The sequence below is a fragment of the Procambarus clarkii genome, chromosome 54 (genome assembly GCF_040958095.1).
Source record: "Procambarus clarkii isolate CNS0578487 chromosome 54, FALCON_Pclarkii_2.0, whole genome shotgun sequence".
NCBI lineage: Eukaryota > Metazoa > Arthropoda > Malacostraca > Decapoda > Cambaridae > Procambarus > Procambarus clarkii.
The window spans coordinates 24374206-24393190 of record NC_091203.1 but is presented as its reverse complement, the minus strand read 5'-3'; the positions used below and the strand labels follow the sequence as shown (position 1 = coordinate 24393190).

At 43.7% G+C, this 18985-nt stretch overlaps 1 protein-coding gene across 1 annotated transcript; it reads right to left on the bottom strand.

The window, feature by feature from the left end:
* Positions 1–6397: 6397 nt before the first annotated feature.
* Positions 6398–7531, bottom strand: LOC138352742 (toll-like receptor 11). The gene has a single exon (XM_069305328.1). The coding sequence runs from the start codon at positions 7529–7531 to the stop codon at positions 6398–6400; it is 1134 nt and encodes a 377-aa protein (XP_069161429.1).
* Positions 7532–18985: the final 11454 nt, after the last annotated feature.

Sequence of the window (18985 nt, the reverse complement as noted above, 5' to 3'; positions counted from 1 at the left end):
TTTAAGTTTCGAGGAAAAATTTCATTTTGTGAGTCCCACATTCTTCTCACACTCTCCTGGTCTCAGGTGTTAGTTAATATGTGAGCGCTGGTTACTTTATTTTAGTCCGTGGTGTGTGTGTGTGTTTTATAGAAAACTGAAATAGAGAACATGTGTCTGCTTCGTTTGCTCTGTAAGTTTAATCTTTTTGTAATATTAAAACAAAATAGAAGCTCTAACTGTGGGAATTGTTATCATAGCTTAAATACCTTTTTTATGTATAGTTAAAAAAAATTGCAGTTTTATATATTATATAAAAAAAATATTTGGTTTCTCTTTGCTACCATAATAAAATTTAATGCAATATTCTTAGACGTTCAAATGTATACATTAACTTTAAATTCGTGTTTACTTATTATTATACTACCAGCTGTACTCGACCACACGTTGCTATGGCTCAGCAATGCGTATGTGTTACTGAGCCACAGCAACCTTCCCAGTACACTCCACCATTGCCCCTACCCGTCCCCCGTCCTCCCCACCTTTCCTGACTCCCTCGTCTGATGCATTCCCAAATAATCTGATGTTCCAATCACTAAAATATAAGAAAAACAGTTTAAAAAACGAAATAAAAACAGTTAAAAAATAAACTGTATTCACCAAATGAACGTTACGGTAAACAACACAGCTCAATTCCAACGCAATGTAACACAAAATAATTGAATCAAAATGAAAATAAATCGTAATCTATGAAATTTCAATTTATCAATGCAATCGGAAACATTAAAATGGAATCGTAACATATTTAGTATAGAGTGTTTGTGTTGCTACTACGTGCAACAGATGGCGCTGTTTTTTTTAAAGTACGTTTTTATCTGTCACAGGTGTGGCATCTATGTAGTAGGTATATAAAAACATGTACGTATTCGAATGGAACGTGGTGTTAAAATTTGAAAGGAATTGGTGAAGACCTATCGGAGATTACAGAGAGTGTTGCTCTTACGACCAACAGATGGTGATGTTTAAAAAAAACATGCTTTTTCCTGCCACATGTGAGGCATGTATATAGTAGGTATATAAAAACACCCGATAATTCGAATGCAAGGTTGTGTCAAAATTTCAAAGCAATCGGTAAAGAGGTTTCGAAGATTTCACTCACATGAAAAAGTTTTTTTTTTTAATCATGTTTATTTCCCGTCACAGACGTGACATCTATATAATATGTATATAAAAACCCGCTCGAATGCGAATGGAACGTTGAGTTAAAATTTCAAAGCAAACGGTACAGAACTTTTGGAGATTAGCGATTATGAACAAACGAACATTTCCATCTTTATTTACATAGATTAGACATGTTTTAAAAAACAAAGATCATTTACACTATGCCTTCAGATCTGTGGCTGCTTGCTTCTTGAAATGTTAAAGCTGTACTACCAGACTGGTGGGGAATATCCCACGAGAGCTTAAACAGCTTATCTTCAAGCATCCCAGGTGTGTTCTAGTAGGCAGGTGGCTGGTGCTGGCCATCACTGTGAAGAGAACTAACCAACCGCATACACCTGTACTTCCTTCACCCTTCTGGATTCTCGACTAGATATCAACATCTTGGAATCTCCGCCGTACTGTGAACATGATGGTGACAGAGGTGAACAATTCAGAGTGAACAGCACAACTGTTCACACGCTCATTTCAGTCTTTTCCAATCACGTTCTTAGGTATTTTCGTGTCTTATTTTCTATTTAGTATATAATTTGTGCTTTTTACAGTGAATATTTTTTATCGAGGTACTTATTTTTAAGTCTTTTTAATGGATGATGATTAATATATATATATATATATATATATATATATATATATATATATATATATATATATATATATATATATATATATATATATATATATATATATATATATGACAGTGTCAGACCACGGATTACTCCTTCTGAAGATGTATTAATATACGAAAGTACTTAAGGAAGCATTTAATTACAATTATTACTTAACCTATACCATTGATAGGTTAAGTAATAATTGTAAATAAGAAGCAATAAGATGCTTATCTTAACATACTAAGAAGGTTAGGTAAGGTCGGTGTTTTCTATGAAGCTTTTCAAGGTAAACTAAAATATTCACAATCAATTAGTATGTCACATATGCACTTATTAAATAAGCCAATATTGACTGAAGCAAGTGCGAGAACGGGTTGGAAGAGCAGGGGCCAGATTCAGGAAGCAGTTACGCAAGCACTTACGAACCTGTACATCTATTCTCAACATTTGGCAACTTTGTGTGCAATTATTAAATAGTTAATGAGCTCCGAAGCACCAGGAGGCTGTTTATAACAATAACAACAGTTGATTGGCAAGTTTTCATGTTTGTAAACTGTTTAATAAATGTAACCAATGCCGTCAAAGACTGAAAAAAGATGTACACGTTCGTAAGTACTCGCGTAACTGCTTCGTGAATCTGGTCCTAGACTTTGAATCACAAAATATTATTCCTCCTATGTTTTTTTTTATATGTACTGGGAGCTAGTTGTAGTGCCGCTAGTTCTGTTTGTGTGGAGGTCAGCCCGTTGTTTAACCTGACACCGATAGTCTATGCAAATATTATTTATATAGATACAACAATATTTTTAGAAAATAATCTCTACGGGCGTTTCGTTGCAATTTTCACATACTCCAAATTCGGGAAGGGGTTCGAATGCCGATTTTGTTTTTCGTCTCACGGAAGACACAGGGACCGACACCGACAACCCTTATAAGAATAGCCCCGAGAGTCTGTTTTCCAACCACGGACACAAACAGAAAAACATGCTCTTTTGTATAGAAATTGATTAGAGAGGCATCCGGCAGTCCCCTTCCCCCTCTCCCTCTCTTCCCTCTTGCCGCCCCTCTACTCCCCTTTCCCCCTTCCTTCTCTTCCTTCTATTTTATCCCTTCATCTATTCCCCCTCCTGGTTCGCACAACCACTTGGGCTGGACGGTAGAGCGACGGTCTACCGTTTATACTATCTACCTATACCAAATCTTCTCTATATTTGTAGTGTTCTTCTTCACTTTGGAAACAATTTGAGAAATTAAAACTATTAAATTTATCTTTAGTAGAGTTTAGTTGACCTGACTTGTGTAGCTAGAATGACCGGTTTCGCTGTAGCTCTCGCCAGGATGTTTGGGGACAGCGAGAATGTGAATACATTGTGTTAGCACTACATATATATATACATATACCGTATATAATAAGGGGACGTGTTCAGACCCTCTCGTGGCAACTGAACAATCTTGTTCTACATTGTCGTTGAACAGCCGAGGTAGTTGACCTGGTGTGAAGCAGGCAGTTCCTGCCCAGTGAACACGCTCAGTCTGGGATGCTCCCGGACGCAGGTTCGAATCCTCGTCACGGCCCTTGTGGATTTGTACGCTCAGACAAACTTAGTATCACAATTTTCCAATACTCACGGCTGGGTTATTGTCATCGATGACACAATCCATAGCTACAATCTACATGTTTCTCCAAGGTGACCTGTTGCGAGCGTGAGAAGGACCACAGCGGGTCCCAGACACAGTCATCACACCGACCATTGTCCACACAACCGTAAACACTCAAGACGGGGCAGAGCACAACAACTTTTCTTGACTATAATCTCATTACCATCGTCTAGTTTGGCTCATTGTAGAAGTTACTGGTCTCACTAATCTCTTGGGAAGTGAAGGAACTGAATTTGTGTTTTCTTCAGGTAATACGGCGTAAGACACAGCAACAATGGCGGTTCAAGACGCCAACGTATTGAACATTGTTATTCTGTCGTACGACCAAGCGCTTCTGACATGCGTCAGATCCATACTGGCTTAGAGCTGATGATTGTGTGCTGATTAAATCTTATTGAAGAAGCGGAACCACGTGTTATCTAGGACCAACTTGCTGTACTCAAAGTAATAGAAACTAGTTTCACGATGGTAATGTTGATGTAGTAACGGCTACAACGGATCGTTGAAACTGTTGTGTCCTTGTGCGTCAGTACCTGGAGACATTTCCCTGATTATTTTCATATTGACGTGACATCATGAGGTGTTTAACACACATTCAGCAACTGAGGTAGAGTTCATACAGTGTATATATGCAATTTATACAGACATAGTTGAGCTAATATAAACAGCGAGTTGACCAGACCACTCACTAGAAGGTGAAGGGACGACGACGTTTCGGTCCGTCCTGGACCATTCTCAAGTCGATTGTGACAATCGACTTGAGAATGGTCCAGGACGGACCGAAACGTCGTCGTCCCTTCACCTTCTAGTGTGTGGTCTGGTCAACATACTTCAGCCCCGTTATTGTGACTCATCGCCTGCATAAACAGGGAGGGCGGGACGGAACTATCAGGGGAAAGCGCCAAGCAATTACGACGGATATAGCACTTGGAAGGGATCAGAACGGTCAGGATCATTTGTGGACGGTCGAGGATTGAACACGGACCTGCATTAAGCGAGACGGTCGTCGCTCTACCGTCCATCCCATGTGCTCTCAAATCTTCATATTTGTATTGTTCATGTAATATCATCTTGGGAACCTGTGTATACGACCCCATCCTGTATTGCTGTGGTACAACCAAGAGACAGAAGTGTTCAAAGTCCATCAATATGTAAGGTGTCGGAACCGTTCAGCCGTGAACAGTTTAAATTCGGTAATGAATTGTAAATCGTTCACAATTTACAACCGAATGTAATTTAGATCTGTGTTCATCTGTAGAACACCGTTCTTAACACTTAATTACCCGTACGATAATTCTCCATCTTCTGTTATATAATAATTAGTGCACATCGTTATTGTGACTCATCGCCATGTAGACGATGAGTCACAATAACGTGGCTGATGATATGATGAAAAAAAAAACCACAATGACTTGATAATGGTACTGGAGGGACCCAAACGTGGTCGTTTCTTCATCTTGTGATGTGAGGTCTGGTCACCACAACTGTAGCCTCTACATAACTGGTGCTCAATGTTGGTAAAACCAGTACAAAACACTCTTTAAAATTTGAATTTTGAAAAGTTTTTTCTACCGGTTTCGAATTATTTCTTCGTTAACAACGCCAAATCTCCTTAAACAGCATTTTTCTCCTGTAAGCCGACTTTTACCCAAAGTTTAATTAAAAACAAACTTCTCTCCCTCTCCCTATATATCCCTCAGTCTCTGACCTATATTCCTCTCACTGATTTCAAGTGCCGGAGTCAGCCACCTTTGCTGGGGCAACCCGTCCTCCTAACAGAACGTCGCATTTTCAACGTATACTCCACCTAAGGCCACAAATCATCGTAGTGGCAAAAATTGAAGCGGCTCGCGAAATTGTCATACTATCCCGTTTTCTGTTTTGCATCCTCGCGTAAGCGTTAGTATAAGGGCACTTTAGCACGACAGTTTCTTGACGTTGGGGAACGTTAGGGGCGGGCTGGGGGGGGGTAGACGAGGGGCGGCGGGCTGAGGGGCGGCTATGGTCCGGCGGGCTGAGGGCGGCTATGGTCCGGCGGGCTGAGGGCGGCTATGGTCCGGCGGGCTGAGGGGCGGCTATGGTCCGGCGGGCTGAGGGCGGCTATGGTCCGGCGGGCTGAGGGGCGGCTATGGTCCGGCGGGCTGAGGGCGGCTATGGTCCGGCGGGCTGAGGGCGGCTATGGTCCGGCGGGCTGAGGGGCGGCTATGGTCCGGCGGCTGTGTCAGCGAGGTCTCTCCGGTGGGATATGAAGGTCAACGTCTTCTCCCACAGACGGCTGCAGGCTGGACAAAGAGCTTCCGTTGTTTTACCTCCTCGTAAGGGTCGTTGGCTCCATTCACCCCGGGGGGGGTGGGGAGGTCACTGATGGCTCGGTGCCTTTAATGGTCGACTTTTGAGAAGGGGAAATTTTTATATAAGCGTATAGGAGTTCCATCGAAATATAGTGTGTGTCCGTCTCTCTCTTGGCGGGTCCTCAAATGGACGTCTCTAAAGGGAAAAAACACAAAAAACACTTTCTAACCTCAAGACAACTTAAGGAATATATTTTGTGTACTTCTGGATCTCAGATTTCTGCATACCCGCCAAACACATTACGAAACTACCACATTGCTACAACATTCGAGCAAGTTTAACACCTAACAAGTTGTAACAACCAATATAGCACCTTGTAACAACGTCCTAATTGTCATATAAACGTTGTAACAAGATGAAACAACTTTATTACAAGGTGTAACAAGCGGAAAATAGGGACAGTAACGTTGTGTTTTTACAGGATAAATATTATCTTCTCAGCTGAGAAGTGACTGCCAATCGTGATAATTTATCTGAGGTGCTAAACAAGCGCAGAATAAAGAATGTAACAATTATAAACTTATTTAAATATTTCCGGTCAGAACTCGGCTAAAAGTGCCAAGCCAATATTCCTGTTATACATTATACATATAATGCTGTAGCATGGAGAGTCCATACAGCTGTAGCATGGAGAGTACATACAGCTGTAGCATGGGGAGTACATACAGCTGTAGCATGGAGAGTCCATACAGCTGTAGCATGGAGAGTACATACAGCTGTAGCATGGAGAGTACATACAGCTGTAGCATGGGGAGTACATACAGCTGTAGCATGGAGAGTACATACAGCTGTAGCATGGAGAGTACATAAAGCTGTAGCATGGGGAGTACATAAAGCTGTAGCATGGAGAGTCCATACAGCTGTAGCATGGGGAGTACATAAAGCTGTAGCATGGAGAGTACATAAAGCTGTAGCATGGAGAGTCCATACAGCTGTAGCATGGAGAGTACATAAAGCTGTAGCATGGAGAGTACATAAAGCTGTAGCATGGAGAGTACATAAAGCTGTAGCATGGAGAGTACATAAAGCTGTAGCATGGAGAGTACATAAAGCTGTAGCATGGGGAGTACATAAAGCTGTAGCATGGGGAGTACATAAAGCTGTAGCATGGGGAGTACATAAAGCTGTAGCATGGAGAGTCCATAAAGCTGTAGCATGGAGAGTCCATAAAGCTGTAGCATGGAGAGTTCATAAAGCTGTAGCATGGAGAGTCCATAAAGCTGTAGCATGGAGAGTTCATAAAGCTGTAGCATGGAGAGTCCATAAAGCTGTAGCATGGGGAGTACATAAAGCTGTAGCATGGGGAGTACATAAAGCTGTAGCATGGGGAGTACATAAAGCTGTAGCATGGAGAGTCCATAAAGCTGTAGCATGGAGAGTCCATAAAGCTGTAGCATGGAGAGTCCATAAAGCTGTTGCATGGAGAGTCCATAAAGCTGTAGCATGGAGAGTTCATAAAGCTGTAGCATGGAGAGTCCATAAAGCTGTAGCATGGAGAGTCCATAAAGCTGTAGCATGGAGAGTCCATAAAGCTGTTGCATGGAGAGTCCATAAAGCTGTTGCATGGAGAGTACATAAAGCTGTAGCATGGAGAGTCCATAAAGCAGTAGCATGGAGAGTCCATAAAGCTGTTGTATGGAGAGTACATAAAGCTGTAGCATGGAGAGTCCATAAAGCAGTAGCATGGAGAGTCCATAAAGGTGCTTCATCTAGAAGGGTTATATCTCAGAAGAAGAGTATGCTGAAGGAGCTGAAACTAAGACTGAACATCATAACAGCAGAACCCAAGCTGGCGCCTTAAGAAAGCCCTCAGTCTACCTGCAGGAGGACTCGCTGGACACATACAGAGCAGTAGGGATCCAGCAGCAGTCATTACGTCCAGGGGCGCCTCGTCCTCCAAGGAGACGCCCCTGTTTACGGACCTCTGGAGCGAGACATCCATCTTCTAACTTCCGACATGTCAGACACACGCGGTGTCTTGAGCCAGCGAACAACACAAGGTAAGTTAAGGTAATTTGTCAGGAGGAAGGTCTCAGAGAGACGAACATTCTCTTGAAAGCTTGATATCTGGACAAGGAGCTGGGATGAATGAGCAAATAAAAGGTGCCCAACCACTTGCACCGTTGAGGCTCGAACAGCAACCCGGCATAAAGCGAGGCTGTGCCTCTACCCATCAGTACATGTGGTGGAGGGGGGGAAAACAATGACAGCTTGGAGAGTGCGATGAGGAACCCAAGAACAGCAGACCAAGTTGGAGAACAAGGCCTCCCCGCCCCCCATTCCCTTCCAAATACCCCCCCCCTCCCCTCCCCTCCCTTCCCTTCCCCACAAAAACCCTCCCACCATCACCCAAATCCCTCCCCCCCCTCCCCCACCCGCGTCATAACACTAACTCCAGGCCTCGGGGAAGGGGGGGAAGGGGAAGAGTGTGGGAAGGAAGAGTGTGGAAAGGAGAAAATGTGACAGCAGAAAAAGGTGAGATAGAAAATGCTATTTTCATTTAAACTTGAGATAAAAGTCGACGCAGAAAAACCTGAGACGAAAAGTGAGGTTGTCAGAGGGATCAGTTTAGAGCTCTATGGACACCAGTCACTAGAGAGGCAGTCACTGGGTGTAGAGGCACCAGTCACTGGGTGTAGAGGCACCAGTCACTGGGTGTAGAGGCACCAGTCACTGGGTGTAGAGGCACCAGTCACTGGGTGTAGAGGCACCAGTCACTGGGTGTAGAGGCACCAGTCACTGTAGAGGCAGTCACTAAGTGTAGAGGCACCAGTCACTGGGTGTAGAGGCACCAGTCACTGGGTGTAGAGGCACCAGTCACTGGGTGTAGAAGCGCCAGTCACTTGAGAGGCAGTCACTGGGTGTAGAGACACCAGTCACTGGGTGTAGAGGCACCAGTCACTGGGTGTAGAGACACCAGTCACTGGGTGTAGAAGCGCCAGTCACTTGAGAGGCAGTCACTGGGTGTAGAGACACCAGTCACTGGGTGTAGAGGCACCAGTCACTGGAGAGGCAGTCACTGGGTGTAGAGACATCAGTCACTGGGTGTAGAGGCACCAGTCACTGGAGAGGCAGTCACTGGGTGTAGAGACATCAGTCACTGGGTGTAGAGGCACCAGTCACTGGAGAGGCAGTCACTGGGTGTAGAGACATTCATGGAAGACTGTATATATATCGTAGAGAGTGAACCATCATATCATCACCACAAAACACGAACAAGAACCATCATATTATCACCACAAACCACGAACAAGAACCATCATATTATCACCACAAACCACGAACAAGAACCATCATATTATCACCACAAACCACGAACAAGAACCATCATATTACCACCACAAACCACGAACAAGAACCATCATATTATCACCACAAACCACGAACAAGAACCATCATATTATCACCACAAAACACGAACAAGAACCATCATATTATCACCACAAAACACGTACAAGAACCACCACAAAACACGGACAAGAACCAACATATCATTACCACAAAACACGTACAAGAATCAACATATTACCACCACAAAACACGGACAAGAACCAACATATTACCACCACAAAACACGGACAAGAACCAACATATCATCGCCACAAAACACGGACAAGAACCAACATATCATCACCACAAAACACGAACAAGAACCATCATATTACCACCACAAAACACGTACAAAACAGGTCCTACGCGGAGACGACGATACACAGGTGTTTATTCATTATTAATAGAAGGTGTGAATATCGTGGAGCCGTGTTGCAGAAGTTGCAGTGGGACTGTGCAGGCAAGATACGACCTCGTTAACCACGCTAACACGGCTCGTTGCAGACACGCCGTTGCATGCAACAGGGCGCGAGACCCTAATAAAGGGGCTATCGCAGGTGTTACGTTATCTTACATAATACTCCCCACGATAACTAATTTGGAATTATTTCAAAAACTAATTTTATTACACTTCTCGTAAATATTTTGGGTTGTTATTGCTGGGAATTAATACCACTATTTTACCTTGTGTGATATATTCTGCAATAACTAATTTGGAACGATTGATAAACAGGTATTTGGGATTGTTGCAATAATTGCAATTCGCTGATTGGGCGTGTCTGTACGGCTATATTTCGACGGTTCAAGGAAAATGGGTTCTAAATTGTGTTTACAAATAATACAAATCTATGACTGACACTTTTATTATGGGTACTTTGTGTATGTTCCCGATGTGTGGCAGCGTATGTATACACAAGTATACACGGAACAACATACACACTAACATCATACACAACAACGACATGAAACAACGACATACAAATCAATGTTATACAGAGTATCAACATACACAGTAACAGAGAAAGGTGGAAATGAGAGGTCAGTTTTCTTGTTTTAATTTAATAGCATATTGCATTTAAAGTTGATATGTGTGTCCTTGAAGGGGTGATATCTAGTTATTCAAGAGTACTCACCTAGTTGTTCTTGAGAGGGTTGAGCTCTGGCTCTTTGGTCCCGCCTCTCAACCGTCAATCAACAGGTGTACAGGTTACTGAGCCTATTGGGCTCTATCATATCTACACTTGAAACTGTGTATGGAGTCAGCCTCCACCACATTGCTTCCTAATGCATTCCATTTGTCAACCACTCTGACACTAAAAAAGTTCTTTCTAATATCTCTGTGGCTCATTTGGGCACTCAGTTTCCACCTGTGTCCCCTAGTGCGTGTTCCCCTTGTGTTAAATTGCCTGTCTTTATCTACCCTATCAATTCCCTTCAGAATCTTGAATGTGGTGATCATGTCCCCCCTAACTCTTCTGTCTTCCAGCGAAGTGAGGTTTAATTCCCGTAGTCTCTCCTCGTAGCTCATACCTCTCAGCTCGGGTACTAGTCTAGTGGCAAACCTTTGAACCTTTTCCAGTTTAGTCTTATCCTTGACTAGATATGGACTCTATGCTGGAGCTGCTGGGTGTACTGTGTGTGTGTGTGTGTGTGTGTGTGTGTGTGTGTGTGTGTGTGTGTGTGTGTGTGTGTGTGTGTGTGTGTGTGTGTGTGTGTGTGTGTGTTTCCGTGCTTCAGGGCAGCCAACCCCTGGGGGGATGGACTGCTGTATATTATTATTATTTGCATAAAAATCTGTGATATTCTAGTTTCTAAAATGCTGAGTTCAGGTATATTTAAATTGTTCTTTTAGTATCCCGAGAGGGTATATTGCAGGTATTAAGTTGTTATTGTTCAGTTGACCTGGGTGAGGGGAGGGGTATAGCCGCCTGCCGCACTGGGCAACCCGTCCTCACACTAGGCTGGTTAAAGCAGCGGCCGTCCTCACACTAGGGTGGTTAAAGCAGCGGCCGTCCTCACACTAGGGTGGTTAAAGCAGCGCCCGTCCTCACACTAGGGTGGTTAAAGTAGCGGCCGTAACTCAAACTAGGGTGGTTAAAGCAGCGGCCGTCCTCACACTAGGTTGGTTAAAGCAGCGGCCGTCCTCACACTAGGGTGGTTAAAGTAGCGGCCGTAACTCAAACTAGGGTGGTTAAAGCAGCGGCCATCCTCACACTAGGTTGGTTAAAGCAGCGGCAGTCCTCACACTAGGTTGGTTAAAGCAGCGGCCGTCCTCACACTAGGCTGGTTAAAGCAGTGGCCGTCCTCAAACTAGGCTGGTTAAAGCAGCGGCCGTCCTCCCCAGACGCATTCATCAATGTTAACATACTGTGTATTAAGCATTGGTTTGTTCTCATTTATAAATTACTATTATTATACATAAAAATTCTTTGTATAGTTAGGCATAGGTTAGATTATGTTAGGGGTTTAGGTTCTGTTGGTGATTATTTGTTTTTGAAGTACGAGTGTGAAGCATTTATAGAATTGTGGTTCGAACAGCAACCCGTCTTCGACTTAAGTCCATTCCATCCAGCGGTCGACCCCACAGACGCACTCATAAATTTTTACATGCTGTTCAGTTAAAACGGGAATTTCCTTAAATATAAATTGATATTATAATATATTACCATATTGTGCATATATAGTGTCAGGTGAATCCCCATCATAGCGGTGGAACTGCCTTTATCCTTCACCTTCAATGTCTCTGTACTGGACGTATACATCTACACCAACCCAGATGAGTCATCTGTCCTGCCACCTCTCTATACCCCCTCGAGCCTGGTACGGCCTGGTACGACCGTACCTTCATCACCTTCAGTGATTAAGTGCTTAATTGCACACTAGTTTCTTTATCAGCTACCTCACCCTGTCAGGGTAAATGAGACAAATGTATGTGAATGCATGTGTGTGTGTATATATGTATGTGTATGTGTGTGTGTGTATGTATATGTATGGGTATAAAGCATATATGGAAGCTGATCAGAATTACATTTCACCTTTGTGAATGTACATTAATGACACTATGTAAAAGACACATCTAATACTTTATGTAGGGCATACGTAAATCTGTGTATCTATGTATTTACGTATGTAGGTTAGCTTAGCATTTTAAAAGCACCGAATCACCTTCTGTGGTTGAGTGTTCAATAAACCCTTGAACTGTATGTTTAACACTTCTCTAACCCTGTCCATGGAGGACAGAAGAAAATGTATATATGCTGGTTAGCATTGTAAATGTGTGGCCACGTCTGTGGTAGAAAATAATAATAATAAAAAAAAAAACTCTCCATACTACCCTCCCCCCCCCCCCCCAGGGCCTGGTACGGCCTGGTACGACTCGGAGGCAAGCTGGGTGCCTCTGCTAACCGGTAGTTTGCCCCCACAAACAAGCAGTTAGCCGCCTTCAACTGACAGTGGTGCAGCTGAACACAAAGGCACCGCCAGCCACAACGAGCAGTTTGCTAGTTGACCAGAGGTCTACCTTGTGGTGACACTGGAGGAGTCATCACCGCTGGACTATATAAAGGGCGCCGCCTCGCTGGAGGGTCAGTCTCTCTCTTAGTGCTCGAGGATCACCTTCGTGTCTCTCACCCGTCGTCTGCCTCCAGCCAACGTCGTGTGACTGATGCCATGAAGGTAAGGTAGCTGTCTTCAGTACACCAGTATATCTTTAGGCTTTAATTCATTACTTTTACTGTAGTTTATTTTTACATTTAAGATCATACTAACGTGTTCACTTTTGCATTACATGAGAGCCAAGTATTTTCAGGGGCATTTATGTTCGTTAATATTTCAGTAAATTGTTTAATTATTTATTTGACGATTTTCATTTGTTTCCACCTGTGACTTACACACTGCAGGGCTAATAGCAGCATTTTTTTTTTTTTTATGTGCGGGAGAGCCATACCATCTTGGTTCAGTATAGCTGCGATACCACAACTCGTCACAATAGGCAGAGGTTACGTTAGGTGTTTAGGTTCTCTCGGCGGTTATTTGTATTTATAGTATGCGGGTGAAGCATTTACAGCGTTGTGGTTCGAACAAAATTCGTCAGTGAAGCACTTGTTCCTGAAGTGTTCGAACGAGATCAGTTGTGAGTCGTGTGTAAATCGTTTGCATTCATAAACAGCTGGGGGGGGGGGGTTTGGCGGGTAGATGGAATCACTTTTGGGTCTTTGTTTGGAGGACGGGCTGATCAGTTCTTTTGTCCGAGCCTCCAAACGGGCTGGCCAACCCGTCCTCCAAGTAACACTGGTTACTTGATTGTCGTTGAGTCTCTTGAGACTAAGATTAGTCCTCAGTGACTTTGCTTTCGAATAACGTCACTATTTATCCCCCTTTGTCCTCAACTTAGATGCACTTGTTGTCTAGTGCACACCATGTTGTTACATTTGGTCACCTGGTTAACATGGTAACATTAGTTACAGTGACTATAATGACCCTGGAGATTAACTTTATTATATGATTATTAACTTTGTTGTGGTGTATATCTTGTGAATACTTGTTGTTATGTAGACTATGTTTACCCCTGTAAACTGGTGGCTTGTATTCTAGACCGTTGGAGTTGTGATTATGTTGTGAAGTTGTGAAGTTGTGATTTGCTCATTCGGTGCCAATCATTGGGTGGGGAGGGAAAGCTTATACCACGACCTTTACTGGTGGGTCACAACATGGTCCATGGTACTCGTGTTTGTTCCACAGTACTCATGTTTGTTCCACCGTACTCATGTTTGTTCCACCATACTCATGTTTGTTCCACCGTACTCGTGTTTGTTCCACAGTACTCATGTTTGTTCCACCGTACTCATGTTTGTTCCACCGTACTCATGTTTGTTCCACAGTACTCATGTTTGTTCCACCGTACTCATGTTTGTTCCACCATACTCATGTTTGTTCCACCGTACTCGTGTTTGTTCCACAGTACTCATGTTTGTTCCACCGTACTCATGTTTGTTCCACAGTACTCATGTTTGTTCCACCGTACTCATGTTTGTTCCACAGTACTCGTGTTTGTTCCACAGTACTCATGATTGTTCCACCGTACACGTGTTTGTTCCACCGTACTCATGTTTGTTCCACCGTACTCGTGTTTGTTCCACCGTACTCGTGTTTGTTCTACCGTACTCGTGTTTGTTCCACCGTACTCATGTTTGTTCCACAGTACTCGTGTTTGTTCCACAGTACTCATGTTTGTTCCACCGTACTCGTGTTTGTTCCACCGTACTCGTGTTTGTTCCACCGTACTCGTGTTTGTTCCACCGTATTCATGTTTGTTCTACCGTACTCATGTTTGTTCCACAGTACTCGTGTTTGTTCCACAGTACTCATGTTTGTTCCACCGTACTCATGTTTGTTCCACCGTACTCGTGTTTGTTCCACCGTACTCGTGTTTGTTCTACCGTACTCATGTTTGTTCCACAGTACTCGTGTTTGTTCCACAGTACTCATGTTTGTTCCACCGTACACGTGTTTGTTCCACCGTACTCGTGTTTGTTCCACCGTACTCGTGTTTGTTCCACCGTACTCATGTTTGTTCCACCGTATTCGTGTTTGTTCCACCGTACTCATGTTTGTTCCACCGTACTCGTGTTTGTTCCACCGAACTCATGATTGTTCCACCGTACTCATGTTTGTTCCACCGTACTCATGTTTGTTCCACCGTACTCGTGTTTGTTCCACCGTACTCATGTTTGTTCCACCGTACTCATGTTTGTTCCACAGTACTCGCGTTTGTTCCACCGTACTCATGTTTGTTCCACCGTACTCATGTTTGTTCCACCGTACTCATGTTTGTTCCACCGTACTCGTGTTTGTTCCACCGTACTCATGTTTGTTCCACCTTACTCGTGTTTGTTCCACCGTACTCGTGTTTGTTCCACCGTACTCATGTTTGTTCCACCGTACTCGTGTTTGTTCCACCGTATTCATGTTTGTTCCACAGTACTCGTGTTTGTTCCACCGTACACGTGTTTGTTCCACCGTACTCGTGTTTGTTCCACCATACTCATGTTTGTTCCACCGTATTCGTGTTTGTTCCACCGTACTCATGTTTGTTCCACAGTACTCGTGTTTGTTCCACCGTACTCATGTTTGTTCCACCGTACTCGTGTTTGTTCCACCGTACTCGTGTTTGTTCCACCGTACTCATGTTTGTTCCACCGTACTCGTGTTTGTTCCACCGTACTCGTGTTTGTTCCACCGTACTCATGTTTGTTCCACAGTACTCGTGTTTGTTCCACCGTACACGTGTTTGTTCCACCGTACTCGTGTTTGTTCCACCGTACTCGTGTTTGTTCCACCGTACTCGTGTTTGTTCCACCGTACTCAAGTTTGTTCCACCGTACTCGTGTTTGTTCCACCGTACTCGTGTTTGTTCCACCGTATTCATGTTTGTTCCACAGTACTCGTGTTTGTTCCACCGTACACGTGTTTGTTCCACCGTACTCGTGTTTGTTCCACCATACTCGTGTTTGTTCCACCGTACTCGTGTTTGTTCCACCGTACTCATGTTTGTTCCACCGTACTCATGTTTGTTCCACAGTACTCGTGTTTGTTCCATCGTACTCCTGTTTGTTCCACCGTACTCGTGTTTGTTCCACCGTACTCATGTTTGTTCCACCGTACTCGTGTTTGTTTCATCGTACTCGTGTTTGTTTCACCGTACTCGTGTTTGTTCCACCGTACTCGTGTTTGTTCCACCGTACTCATGTTTGTTCCACAGTACTCGTGTTTGTTCCACCGTACACGTGTTTGTTCCACCGTACTCGTGTTTGTTCCACCATACTCGTGTTTGTTCCACCGTACTCGTGTTTGTTCCACCGTACTCGTGTTTGTTCCACCGTACTCATGTTTGTTCCACCGTACTCATGTTTGTTCCACCGTACTCGTGTTTGTTCCACCGTACTCATATTTGTTCCACCGTACTCATGTTTGTTCCACCGTACTCGTGTTTGTTCCACCGTACTCATGTTTGTTCCACAGTACTCGTGTTTGTTCCACCGTAGTCGTGTTTGTTCCACCGTACTCGTGTTTGTTCCACCGTACTCGTGTTTGTTCCACCGTACTCGTGTTTGTTCCATCGTACTCGTGTTTGTTCCACCGTACTCGTGTTTGTTCCACAGTACTCGTGTTTGTTCCACCGTACTCATGTTTGTTCCACAGTACTCGTGTTTGTTCCACCGTACACGTGTTTGTTCCACCGTACTCGTGTTTGTTCCACCATACTCGTGTTTGTTCCACCGTACTCGTGTTTGTTCCACCGTACTCGTGTTTGTTCCACCGTACTCGTGTTTGTTCCACCGTACTCGTATTTGTTCCACCGTACTCATGTTTGTTCCACCGTACTCATGTTTGTTCCACCGTACTCGTGTTCTTATGTACACAGCTTTCTCAGAAAATTATCAGCAGAATTTTCTGGGAAAGTTCCAATCACTTGGGGTGGACGGTAGAGCGACGGTCTCGCTTCATGCAGGTCGGTGTTCAATCCCCGACCGTCCACAAGTGGTTGGGCACCATTCCTTTCTTCCCCGTCCCATCCCAAATCCTTATCCTGACCCCTTCCCAGTGCTATAAAGTAGTAATGGCTTGGCACTTTCCCCTGATAGTTTTCTTCCCTTCCTTCCCCATCTTAAAGCTAATGTGAAGAGGACTTCCGTTCTGGTTCGAAATATATGCCATATTTTAACAGTAACTCCAGCTCTACCAGAGTCTCCTTGGCTATGGTCCGGATCACTGTTCTCACATTTGAGGAAGTTATCCCTAAAGTACAAAATGTTCTCACATTTGAGGAAGTTATCCCTTAAGTATAAAAATGTTCTCACGTTTGAGGAAGTTATCCCTAAAAAACAAAAATGTTCTCACATTTGAGGTAGTTACCCCTAAAATCAAAATTATTTAAAGTCAGTGGACTGCAAGTCCTCAGTAAGTTAGCTTGACGTCGCGTCTAAGCTTGTTGTCGGTCTCTCGCTGCAATGTTGCTGTTTTTTCTGTCGTCTGCTGCATCTTTGATGGCTCTTGGTCTGAGGATGTTGCAAGTTTTAGCGCATACTTTTAGGTACGGTTACTTGCACCGTAGCTGTCCACAGTTACTGTTTATGTCGATCGTACCGTAGTTTCTGACAGTTTCAGCGCTTCTATCACACAACCACTTCTCACAGTTACTGTGTCTATCGCATCGTAGCATCTGACAGTTACTGTTTGATTGTCACACAGTAATATCTCATAATTAATAAATGTCTATCGTACATTAGATTCTCACAGTTACTGTGTGTGTGTTGAGAGGTAGCTTCCTGCACATAATCTGTGCCTATTGAAAGTTACTGTGTCGCACACCGTAGCTTCCCACAGTTACTGTATGTCTGTATCACTGTAGTTTTTCACAGTTACTATATGTCAATCACAATGTAGCTTCTCAGTTACTTTATGTATTGCACAGTAGCTTGTCACAGTTTCTGTGTATCTGTCTCACCATAGCTGCTCACAGATATTGTGTCTCGATCGCACAGTAGCCTATTATAATTACTGTGAGTCTATCGTGAATTCAAGCAATAAACACAATGTGTGTTTTTTTGTATTCCATACTTTGCATTTGCAAAGTATGGAATCATACTTTGATTCCTTTCTTTGTATTCCATACATACTTTGTAATCCATACTTTGTATTCCTTGCAAGTCCTTGCAAGTCCTTGCAAGTCCTTGCAAGGACTTGCAAGGACTTGCAAGGACTTGCAAGGACTTGATATATTACGGAACTGACTCAAACACAATGTTTTTTTTTTCCAGAGTCTCTCATCATCAACCACTTGGGCTGGACGGTAGAGCGACGGTCTCGCTTCATGCAGGTCGGCGTTCAATCCCCGACCGTCCATACAAGTGGTTGGGCACCATTCCTCTCCTTCTGTCCCATCCCTAATCCTTATCCTGACCCCTTCCCAGTGCTATATAGTCGTAATGGCTTGGCGCTTTCCCCCTGATCTTCAGCAATTGAAGAGTCGTGTGTAAAATTCTCCAGCTGAGATGTGTCTTCCTCTACTAAGGTAATACACTGTTAAGTGGACGTTTGTGCATAGGTATAAACATATTTTCTGGGAAACATTGAACGCTGAGTGTGTAAGTTTGGTTGGTATGATGCTCACCTAGTTGTACTCACCTAGTTATGTTAGCTATGGCTAGTTATGGTACCAAATGTACTCACCTATGGTATTCTCGTGTAGATGAACAATCCTCAAGAGATGAATTAAGATTTGCTCTATCCACCCATTCCTTCCTCCCATTTCTTCCTACAATTTCTTCCTCCTTTCCTCTTCCTCTCTCAACCCACTTCCCCCTCCCCTCCTCTCCCTCCCCCTTGCCCCCCATCACCTCCAAGACAGCAGTTATGGGGGACATGGTTGCTATGTACGGTACAGTGTTGAGGCCATGTATGGTACAGTCTTAAGGGTCGCTAAAGACCAGTCAACTGCTATTGACAATTTTCCTAAAACACTTCAGTAGACATTTTTTAAGAAATGACAAATCCGTCTTCCGCTGTTTGGTAACTATCGAGACGCGTCTTGGACCAGCAGCGGCGTTTAGGCCGGTAACGTAAAATGTAATTCGCGAAAAAGACTCCGGCTGAGAGCGGAATTAAAGAAGTTTTCTCTCAAGAAACTCTCAAGAGTCTCTCAACTCCGACTCTCAGGAATGAAACTATTTGTTTGAGCTCCGAGACGCTAAATGATTAGCGCGACCTTCTTAAACGGGGTCTTCAGAGCTGGACCCGGATTAACGAAGCAGTTACGCAAGCACTTACGAACC